At 29.7% G+C, this 12,296-nt stretch overlaps 1 protein-coding gene across 1 annotated transcript; it reads left to right on the top strand.

The window, feature by feature from the left end:
* The first annotated feature begins 1,984 nt into the window (after positions 1-1,984).
* Positions 1,985-12,044, top strand: LOC111618057 (superoxide dismutase [Mn/Fe]-like). The gene is made up of 4 exons (XM_023359483.1): positions 1,985-2,281; positions 6,566-6,663; positions 9,254-9,417; positions 9,530-12,044. Exons 1-4 carry the CDS (start codon positions 2,027-2,029, stop codon positions 9,790-9,792), a joined length of 780 nt encoding a protein of 259 aa, XP_023215251.1. The 5' UTR covers positions 1,985-2,026; the 3' UTR covers positions 9,793-12,044.
* The last annotated feature ends 252 nt before the right edge of the window (positions 12,045-12,296 follow it).

The following is a 12,296-nucleotide window of genomic DNA, read 5'->3' as shown; positions in this document are numbered from 1 at the left end:
GCATTTTGTTCTTCACCTAACATAAAAATATAGCTTTAAATATTTAATGACTTATATTTAAATCATCTTACCTTATAAAAAACTTAGTCAAATAAAACAATTACAGAAATATTAAAATAAATCACTTCGTTAATCACAAAATTGGACGAATATTAAAAGCGAAAACTAAACACGTGCACACCCTGCTCTATGTAAACAGAGAGGTCAGGACACGTGTGACGTCACTAACTTGCCATTCCTGGCTAACATTGTAGAATAGGGATCTGGCTATCCTTGTAGTATACAGTCCTTGAATCTTACCATTGAGACTTTAACAGAGCTGTGGAGCATATTGATAGGAACAAAATAGTCAAAGGAACCGTGCTTCATGGAAATTTGTAAACAACGCCCATTAGGGGGCGTCCCGGGCTACTAGTTCAGTTACAGATTCATCGAAAAAATCCGCTGTATGGCGGGCCGCCGCGACAAATATTCAACAGTCTACATTTCATAATATTTTTTTTCATTTCTTTTTCTCAGAAATAACAAAGTAATAATACTATGTAAAGTTAATTTTATATGCATTTTTATACTAAATGATAAATTGATATTATTAAACATGGGACAACAAAGGTTTTGTCGTATATTTGTACACAAGACTAGACAAGAAGCATACCGCATAACAAAGGTTTTATTGTCGCGATATAGGAAATATACTTCGAAATACCTATCGAATATCCTAAGCGGTTGGCTTAGGGTTTTCGATATTTGGAAATAATGTTGGAACTGCCTTGTGGGTCAAATTCCATTTTTTTTTATTTCTCATTTAATTTCAACACCGGCAATTTATATTATGTTTTCAAGTTTTTAAAATAAATCTTGGATCAAAATGTACATCACAAACGTGGCTGTTTGTTGTCATAGTCGTGTCCTTTTTTTTTTGGTATGGATTTAGTCCATTTATTCAAATGTGCATCTTTAAGTTTAAAGAAATGTCTTGTTTGATCATCACTCGTTAAAACTTCATAATTTTTCTTTTTCTTTCCCTAACCGCTTCATTTACATCCAGGTACGAAGCAAGTCGGCATGGTAGCTTTCTGCTGAAGACACGAAGACAGCGCTATCTTCAGCATTAGTCATTTCTTTAACATGGGGAGAATAGGGTCGTGCACAAACCAGAGAAATAAAATAACTTCGATTTACACTTAACAGTCAAGATCGTAAATGGCGTCATAAATACCGAATATCTTCTTACACTTTAAAGTGGCCGGCAAATCTTCTTGATAACACAACCTTTGAACTTTCACCACAATAAACGCTGTCGTCGTAACCATTTTAAGTTTCTTTTTCGTTACTACTATAGTACGGTTCTTGTGGAACTTCGTCCTATTTGTAAGTAATTACAAAATGAATGAAAAAACCATGTTTTATATTTTTTTTGGTGTTATTAAAAATTATCGTATAATAACAGCGATCGAAATACTCGATAATGTTAATCGGGAAAACAGACTCGTAAAAAATAGCGATATTGTAAAAATTACACCAGTCCGATTATTTCTTTTATAGTCGGAAACAATGGCGGCTTAGTGTTTTAATACAATAATAATGTTTAAAAGTATCAATGATTTAAAAGCAACCACTTGAAGTTGTCGGTGTTTACGTCNATGAATGAATAACTCAGGAAAAGTTTATGGTTTCTTAGTACCGTAAGCTTCCAATAACTCGTGACATTATCACAATGCCGGGCTGCAATTTTTTTTTATAATTTATTTAATTTAAAATATATGCTCTCCATCTGAAATTATTAGTGACTTGCCCCTGTAAATCATACTTTTCCTTTAACAATAGAGTCGTGTCGGTCATCTGTCTAACACTTTTTAGAGGAAAAGTTTTGAATTGAAATAACGTGACTTCCGGTTTTAATCGGAATTTCGTATATAGTTAATCGGGACCTCTTCCCCCCCAATAATAATAATAACAATTACATTGATAAATAAAACATAGTTGCGATAGTGGCGCTGCGATTTGTATCAGTGGAGTGGACGGGATGTGTCGTTTATGTTTGTTGTTTTTCTCTGCTCTTTTTCCCATTTGTTCCAGTTTATGCAATGCTATTGCTCCTCCTTATTACGGACTAGATCGACCAGCTTTAGAATACGAATTACCACCTTTGCCTTATCTGTTTCACGAACTCGAACCTTTTCTAGATGAAGAAACTGTCAGAATTCATTATCTCGGACATCATTCCAAATATACCGAAAATATGAATATGGTTTTGAAAGAATGGAGGAGAAATGCCCAGGTATTCTTTATTAAATCTGATTCCACAAATTATTTTTCCGTCTTCCTCAAATTCCAAATATTTTAGAAAAAAAAACAAACTCGGACATCTTGATACTAATGAGGTGTGCAAACACTAAAACACGTGGATTCCACGTGACTTTTCTTCACATATATTTAACCTACACTGTTTATTCGACATTATAATAAAAAGTTGAAATTGACAGATGATAATTGATAAACGACTGCATAAATCCAATAGTAACTTAATGCATAATTTAATAACTTTTAAATTTTATTGTCTGTTTGGTTTACAATCAAAATATTGGAATATTGATTTAAACAAATTTTGGTTGTTGCAAACAATAGCAATGTGTCTTTAAGAGCGTCGGACTGCAGTGGTGTAGCGAACATAACTGGCACCCGGGGCACAACACTTTATTGGCGCCCCCTCCAGAAATACATATAGTTTGTCTTGGAGACCATTTGGGTGCCCCTCTGCGAGTGGCACCCGGTGCATGATACACCCCCCTTGCCTCCCCTCGCTATGCCACTGTCAGACTGGCGACAGTTTTTGCTTGGAAAATTGAGAATATGTATTGGATGTGGTATCTTATGTGTGTAAGGATGATTCGACTGCAGATTAATGCTCCGGCAAGAATGTGATTGTGGCAGATTGGCTGTGTTCCACTAGCCGTCCTGCGACGACTGTGATAAAGTAATAAAATTGCTATCAGTTATTGGAGAGTTTTTAAAATTCAAATTGTAATGATGAAACACAAATAGGAAGACAATATACTTTACTTTCACTTTTTATTATTAATTTAAACTTTATTTTTCCTTATTTCTTTTCCAAAATTTTTGCACTTTCTTTTTATTAGTTATTTTAACAAGATGAAAAGTTCTCATATTACAAAATAATTCCAGACAATTTTTTAAAATATTTCGACATCCTGTAAACCAATTGCAATTAATTAATATATGAAAAACAATATTCTATTAATCTAGTCCTATGCAAATATAAAATTTTTGGTAGAAAATTATAAGTACAAATTTTTTCACATGTAGATAAGACATTTATTCTATTAGTTGTAGATACAGTTAATTTTTCAATATATCCAGTTTTTCCTTTAACTAAATCTTTAAAACACAAAAAAAAAACTTTGTCTCTTGATAGAAAATTTGCACAATCAGTTATGAAATTATTATAACATTTTTTTCGGGTTATCAAAAAAAAATTTGCTGGTACAACTGATATACTTTTCCTAACACTTTTCCTTTTAGATTCATAAATTAATTTTCCTCAAATTGTTCTTACACAAAACAAGTTTGCCCATTATTTGATCTATAGATATTTTATCCAGATCAGAGCAATGACTGTTTATAATGTATTTCTTACAATCTATATATTTCTTATAATTATTTCTTCTATAAATTCTGAAATTCACAATGTTTAAATGGTATTTCACACATTTTGTCATGTCAAATTGTCAACTGCTTCAGTCAACTGAAAAAAGATCAAACTGAAAAAGAGAAATCATCCCAAAAATTCTTCTGATTTTCTGTCTGTTGATAAAAAATCCATAATCTGGAAACTCTGAGCAGTATTGTGTGAAAACCGTCTTTGGTTCTCGGCATCACTTCCTACTTTCTTGCCTGAAATTGCTGCGTGACGTCATGAAATCACTAGATATGTGGTGCAAGGGACTCCCATTGCTCAGCAAGACATTCTGCTGTTTTTCCAGAAGCAAGCTTTATGATTCAATTTCATGCTGAATGTCAAAATAAGCAGACTAGGATTTTTATCCTAGTCTGTTTATTTTATACCAGTATTATATTTTTATTGCCACATCAATAAAAATATTACCAAGTGACAATTTTGGCATTATTTGGTGTGTACCCTGGAATTTGAACAGTTTATAGCTGAACACCATTGAAAATGATTCTTTTGTGCACATTATAATTTTCATTTTCCCATTTTTACTTAATTTCTTTAGTTTGTTTATAAAATTTCAAAATTTTGGATGTAGGTCATGACATAACACTAGTTTACTGCATTTGCTGCTAGGGATTACTTTCAATACCATGTGCACTAAGTGCAGCCAATTTTACTATAGCCATGTTTCATTTGGATGTAAATCTGTGTTTCAACTACTGGCAGTTCGGTCATGGGTTTGCACCTTGCCAGGATGGGCTGGCCATGTGGAGGTTTCTAGGTTTTCTCAAGCCTGAATAGGGGCCAGTTACACCTCCTGGAAGGCATTCCACTAGGCAGATCATCCAAATGTTGCATTGCCGTAACTTAACTAAATTTAATGGTCATGCTTTTACCATATCTATTATTAAAAAATTCATTCCTTTTTTTTAAATATAGATATCAATAATGCAAAACAATGCAACTGCAATTTTTTAGATCAAATCTATAAAAATTTATCAATTTAAGCAAAAGTTTAAAAAGATTTAATAAAAAAATGCTCAAAAGTTGCATAATCAATTTGTTCATTGCTTCTCTAGTTTTAACAAACAATTCTTCTATAAATGTTAAATGCCAAGGTTGGGCAATTGCTCAGTGANACCATATCTATTATTAAAAAATTCATTCCTTTTTTTTAAATATAGATATCAATAATGCAAAACAATGCAACTGCAATTTTTTAGATCAAATCTATAAAAATTTATCAATTTAAGCAAAAGTTTAAAAAGATTTAATAAAAAAAATGCTCAAAGTTGCATAATCAATTTGTTCATTGCTTCTCTAGTTTTAACAAACAATTCTTCTATAAATGTTAAATGCCAAGGTTGGGCAATTGCTCAGTGACTATTCGTCTATTCCTTATTTCAATATATGTTATATTTCACCTGAGCAAAATAAATTAATAAACAAAATACAAGTTATTTATTGTATTAAATTAAAAGTCTTATTGTATTTCAGGCCATAAGCTGTTGTTGTAGTCATATGAATATATGTCCAGCTCAAGGTAAACACAGTCTATTCTTGAAATTTTAAAATGACTGGTCCTCAATTTGTATGAGGACTGTCATGGAACAGTCCATGCAAACTGACATTCAACCAATCATGATGTACATTTGTAACTTCTAATTGAAAGTAACTGATCAATACTTGGGCCACGACTATCATGGCAGGATCCACATTGGATTAATGCTTGTCATTACCTGGATTTAAACCTGGAACCCCAAAGAAGTAAACAGACATCTTAACTGCCTCAGCAATATATATTGCTGGATAGCTGAGGCATTTAATTTCAGACTGAAGTTGAAGTGCCCTCTAATATGTATATGAGAGTAGTTCAACTTCTGTCTGAAATTTCAGTAATGGCAATGATGGAACTATGCTTTACAAAGCTTCAATCTATATTTCTTTATTTAGGTATTCCCCTTCTACACACTAATACTTCTCCCATTGTATTGGCAATGACACTAGAACATGCAGAATGGAAATCTTTTTACTGGTGTCAGAGCCATTATGTGATGGATTTCAGTGTTCTGGATGGGTCTCCCATTTCCTAAAGTTTCCTTCAAAGTAGCAAACAGATGATAATTGTATGGTGACAGATCTGATCTGGCCATGTGGTCCAAAATTTCTCAACCAAGTCTGTTAATCACCCCACCATGCATAGGGCCATGTTCTGACACCATTCAAAAGATTTCTATTCTGTAGACATAGAGTCATTGTCAAAACAATGGGAAGAGTGTCAGTATATGGAGAAGTTTGTATCTAGAGAAATAAACAAACTGAGACTATGCAAAACATACAGTTCCATCACCATTAAGACTTTCCACAAGCATTCTCTTTTAGTGTATCATAGCTACACTAGAAAAAAATACTTATGAAATGATTATGAAAATATTTAAGAGATCAAAAATCTTCTTATCATAATTAAGTTTAACTTATGCTTTTTATTATATTCTGATCCATATCTATTAAATGGAAAACAATGCCTTCATAAATTATATGAAATAATATTTGACATACATGGCTCTAGCATATTTTTATGAGTTTTTAGATAATCCCATGAGGTATAGAATTTGAAATAAAAGTTATTTAACTATGAAACAGTATTTCAAGATGACTTATGCTTGTACTAGATTAGACTTCTAAATAACCCATAACTTATTCAAATGCCGAAAACTGAAAGTTAGAATGATTTTACATTAAGAAGAAATAGATAAGTAGTGTGTTAAAATTAGAATTTTAATTGATTATTTATGAAAGAAAAATTTTAATTAAAATATCAAAATATTTATGGAAAAATTTAGATTTTATATTTATTAATATATTTTACAGGGTAAACAAACCTCTAGGATTTCTATCATTGATATTCTTCGAAATTTATCAAGAGTTCCAAGTAGATATCAAATAACATTAAAAAATAATGGTGGTGGGTAAGTTTAAAATTTTAATTAAATGAATACTTTTTAAAAATGTTTCTTAATTAAAAAAGTAAAAGTTCTTTTAAAGCTTGATAATGATGATTTTGATTGAAAGAACAATTTACTAAAATGTAAGAAGTAATTATTTTAATAAGTTTTACATTCCAATTTAAAAAGAACAAAGTAACACAAGATATATTAAACATATATCATAATATATATCAGAATGAGACAAAATCTATTCACATTGCATTTTATTTTAATAAATCAATAAATATAATATAAAATCAATATTCTGTATAAATTCCTGGCAATTTAATATGTTACTACTCTAGTTTCAGAAGCTTTCGGATACTAAAAAACTTTTGATTACATGAAATTTCAAATGGACACTGGCTTTCTTGCTGATGAAATAACCAAATTCTTGAATAGTATGTAACGTGCCTGACATTTTTCTATTAAATAAATAAATGCTTACTGAAACTAATTAAATAATTTAGTAGAGATACACAAAGCGCAGATGACCATTCAGTGCATCAATCACAGGGATGCCGACAGTTTATCAGCAGGTTGGAAGTCCTTTTATGATAACATGGATTAACAGTCGCAATCACGTAGACGGCATTATTAATTGGTTTTATAACATTTACTTGGTGTATACTTTTTGTTTATTTTTAATTATTTGGTTTATATTTTTTATTTTTGAGAACGGACATGCACCTTAACGTTAACTTGTACATCTGCACTTTGAATTTTTGTATTATTTGAATACTTTGTTTGTTATATTGATGGAATCTGAACTGAAGAAGATCACTTAAATCGGTCGAAAATGTTTTTAGCGTATTAAACATTGTGCTGGACTAGTAAAAGGTGTTTGTTTATTTTTAAATTATTGTTTTCTATTATTTCATTTAGATTTCATAAATCATAAATCATCTCTAAAACAGTACAATCTTTATGAAATACAAGGAAAAGTCATTAAATAACAGGAATTTTACAATAACTTTTTTATAACGGTACTTAAAGAAATTCTTTATGCTTATTTTTTGACATTGTCACACTGCTTCACAACATATTTGGTTCGCCAGTCCACAAGCTTCCAGTTGCTCAAAAGAAAAAAGCTTTTTGGTGTGGCCTTTAACCAACTTTGCATTGCCTCTATTACCTCAGTGTCATCATCAAACTTCTGACCTTGCAAATGTCTTTTCACATGTCCAAACAAATGAAAATCAGATGGCACCAATTCCGAACTGTATAGTAGATGTTTCATCATCTCAAATTTCATACCACATAGTGTATCCATTGTATGTGTTGGTGATCAATAGACACCTGTCCTGAGACCCATCTGCTACACACTTTCCTATACCCAGGTCATCATGCATAATATTGAACACAGAGATGAGACTCCTGTTGAATTCTATGGAAATTTTATCAATAGTAACTTATCAGTAGTCATAGATTTGCTGCTCGATCTGGTATTTCACTGTCTCAGTGTCATGCAAACTGGTCTCCCACTCTAGTGTTCATCACTGATGTTTTGTCTTCTGTTTTTAAATCTTTTCACCCATCCATACATTCTCTTCAACTCAAACAATTGTCTCCGTACTGAACCTTCATTCTCTATAAATTTCAGGTTTTACTTCCTCTGAGCATAAAAATTGAATGACATTTTGTTCTTCTTTCACAGTACAGTTTGAGAATAGAGCAGCCATGTTGTATGAGCCTATTGCACAGGTGCATACCACTCAATCCTCAGGATACCTATATGTCATATTGCTATGGAGTCATTGTGTCCTGCAATAAGATTTTTTACAATGCATACAACTCCATGAATTTTAGATTAAAATTCTGTTATTGAATGACTTTCCTTCATATTTCTGTTTATTTATACTTGCTATGGTGTTGCAAAGCATTTGTGATTCCCTGTTATTAATTTGTAAAAAATATTCATGTTATGTTATTTCATAGCAAGATAAAATTAGCATGCTACTTTTGAACTCAGAAGAAAAACTTAAAAATTTTGATTACTTTTTTATTTTGAATATTCTCATGAAATTTTATGTTTTGTCAGTTGGAAACATGTTGTGTTTTATATTAATAATTAAATTTCATATCAAAATTTCATATTTTGGCATATTTGCACACTTTCATTTTTTAACAGTTAAAATTATTGTATTTGATACTACACAATAAACAAAAGACACTTTAAACAGGTATCCATCTTCAATTGAGCCCTTGTCCAAGAAAACATTCTATCTGCAATTTTGCTGTCTTGAGAAAATGGCAAAAATCCCTGATTTCCACTCACAGAACATACATCATTACCAAATAAACACTGAATTATAAAGATAATGTTGGAGTGATTTTACTGTTGTTACATATGTTCATAAAACTTACAACAGTAATTTTTATGAACATATGTAATGGGGGTAAATAATTTTTGGACACCCTGTATACTCAGTAATATATAAAATAATCAGATCACTAAAAATAACTACTAGTACATTAAATAATACAATTTTTATAAGAATTAAGAATAGAATTTATATTTTTATATTAACTTATTTATGAAAACTTTTTGTAATTAATAATTTTTTTATAGGTATGTGAATCATGCCTTTTATTGGGCTGTAATGTCACCAAATTCACAAAATGAGGATAGAATGCCTCAAGGACAGTTAGCTGAGGATATTAAAGCTAAATTTCGTTCTTTCCTAGAATTTCGGGACACTTTCACGGACATGGCAGAAAAATTATTTGGTTCAGGTAAGTTGAAATTATAAATATTATTGTTAAATTGTTACATTTAATTTAAATTAGAAAAATTAGTATGAGTTTATATACGTTATATAATTAGTGCATTTGTTTTGTTATATAGGATATGTTTGGTTGTGTAGGAATCATAGCCATTTTGAGAATCCTCAAGATTTGGTCATAGTGACAACAGCAAATCAGGATTGTCCACTTAGTAATGGCCTATGGCCAATTCTTGTGCTTGATGTATGGGAACATTCGTATTATTTAAAATATCATAATCAGAGATCAAAATATATTCATGATTGGTGGTATCTAGTTGACTGGCAAAATGTTTTGAAATTAGATGATTGGTGGAAGGGATTGAAATTGCATGATGAATTATAACATTTATAACTAAAAATTTGATAACTGGGGCCAAGCTAGTCTGTATAAATCTGTGTTTACTTTATCAAATTAAGGTAATTAAATATTTCCTATTAATTATTTCCAATAAAATTTTTATTGTATAATAATTTCATCAAAGTTTCATAAAATTATATTATATTATTTAATAATTAAATTTTTCAAAAAAGATGCTAATCTTTTGACTATTATAACTACATCTTTTTATTAATTATTTGTTCCTAAATTTAAATAATATCCGTCCATTATATATTTTAATTTAATTTTTTATAAAGTTAAAAATACATAATATATACAGGAAATCCTCATTAATTTGAACTTGGATAGTTCAAAATCCAATTAGCACTTTTGTCTTGGCCAGGAATATAGAGATTTACAAGTTAAGGAATTTTGTTAGTTTGAAATTTGAAGTGAAAATTCTATCTGAACTGCAATATGCATATGTTAACTCGTTCGTTTAGATTGAAGTGCCTCCATATTATAAGAGAACAAGAGACCAAGAACAACTCTAATCTGGTCACCATAGCTTTGCTTTTACAGTAACACATTTTTGGGTATCATCTTGCCCATAGAATACCGTTATTCTCTTATCTCATAAAATATGTCTGGGTTTCAGGATTGTAATATTGGGCTACAAGTAGCAGATTGAGATATTTGTAAGGCTATAGGCTACTAGATTTGTACTAGATAGGTTACTACTTTTTGGGCTACATTTTGAGGAATTTTGCTTTGCTTTTTATAAAAACTATCTGGCAACCTGCGAGCTTCTCACTGGGCACATGCTATTTACCTGCAGCATATTTATATTATTATTAATTAATGAAAATAGCATTCTGTATATGTAGTGTATTCCATTTGCTTAATAAATTACATCAATTACATGGCATTTGACATATTGTACAGAAATATGTAAACCAGATAATTCAAAACTCAATTATTCAAAGTCACTATTATTTTGTTCCTTGAATTTTGAACTAATGAGGATTTCCTGTATATATATTATTTAAAATATTACATTATTTAATTTAGAGATTTTAAAAAAAAGGTGCTGAAATCTGCAGTTTAATTATATATAATGTAACAAATTTTTTAAAAAAAGATACACAAGAATTACGTAATCTTAGCAAATCATTATTATTCTTTATCAATTCTTAAGTATCACATAAAATAAACATTTTAAACCATGACTCTTATAAGAAAATCAAGGAACTTTAATTAACACTAATATTTTAAAGCACTTTGATTTTCAGAGCCTGTTACAAAATTATACTACAGATTGATGTAAAAATTTACTGTAAAATGCATATTTGTTCTAAAATGTTAAGATTAACAATCATTTTGAAATATTTATAATACATAAAACTTTTATTCCAAACCTTTTAGTCATAATTTAAAACACATTTATAGATAAATCCAATATGTAACAATAGACAAAATTTTGTTATACTTTTGTTTTTTAGTCAAACAGAACTGTATTGATTGTGGAACATGTATATAAAATAGCTTCAACATAAATAGATATTCATTATAAGATTCAAAATATTAAAAACAGGTTACTAGTTTATTATATGGTAATTCAGTGAAACATGGCTTTTAAAATACCTTTTATATTTTAGAACAATTTATTATTTATTTTCAATTTTAAATAATAAAAATTATCTGGTATTTTAATTATTTTTAAATTTGTTAATCAGTGGTGTGCTGTCCGTGGAAGTGCCGCTCCCCTTATATTTTCTAAAGTATAAATACATATTGTGTCTATTTTCATATTTTAACGTACTTTGAATTACTTAAAATTAATATTTTATTATAACCGCATTATGTATTTTATTACAAATTTCTATACATGTGAAAAACAATGATAAGATTGCTATTGTATATTCGAATATAAATGTGTGTGTACATATTCCCAATGGAAGCACTGTATTGTCGAATATGGAACAGTGAAAATATCTGAATCGTATAAATCAGCCAGATTGCATGCATTTGCACATGCACTTTTCAGAGTACAAGGTAAACCAACCTCTGGTGGTTTACTTTGTAGATGCTACACACCAAAATATTGTATAATGCGTCTAGTGGTTCTATCCATTAGCTACTCATAGGGAGCTACTTGACTAAATGCACTGTTTTAAGATTTAAAAAGTAAAGATTTTATGTTATTTTTATATATGTTTCTTTACAAAGCTATATTTAATTATAATTTTCTTTTAATTATAATTATATTGACAGATTTTCAGACATAAAATCTTCAGAATTTTTATCACTTTTAGATGTTAATTTTAAATATTATGAAAAACAATTTTCTGAAGTGAGTTTTAATTCTTTAAATTAAGTAAATGTTATGTAGAATTTTTTGATTTATCTTAATTAACATAGTGAATTGCAATATTCTTATTCGTGTCCAGACTATATTGGCAAGTCACTCTTAGACATAAAAATATTATAATTAATGACAATCTGAACAAAGATGTACTAAAAGAATT

This window comes from Centruroides sculpturatus, unplaced genomic scaffold (genome assembly GCF_000671375.1).
Source record: "Centruroides sculpturatus isolate CEXI.00-Female unplaced genomic scaffold, Cexi_2.0 scaffold47, whole genome shotgun sequence".
Taxonomy (NCBI): domain Eukaryota; kingdom Metazoa; phylum Arthropoda; class Arachnida; order Scorpiones; family Buthidae; genus Centruroides; species Centruroides sculpturatus.
Note: the sequence above shows the minus strand (reverse complement) of the source record. Positions and strands in the feature narration are given on the sequence as shown.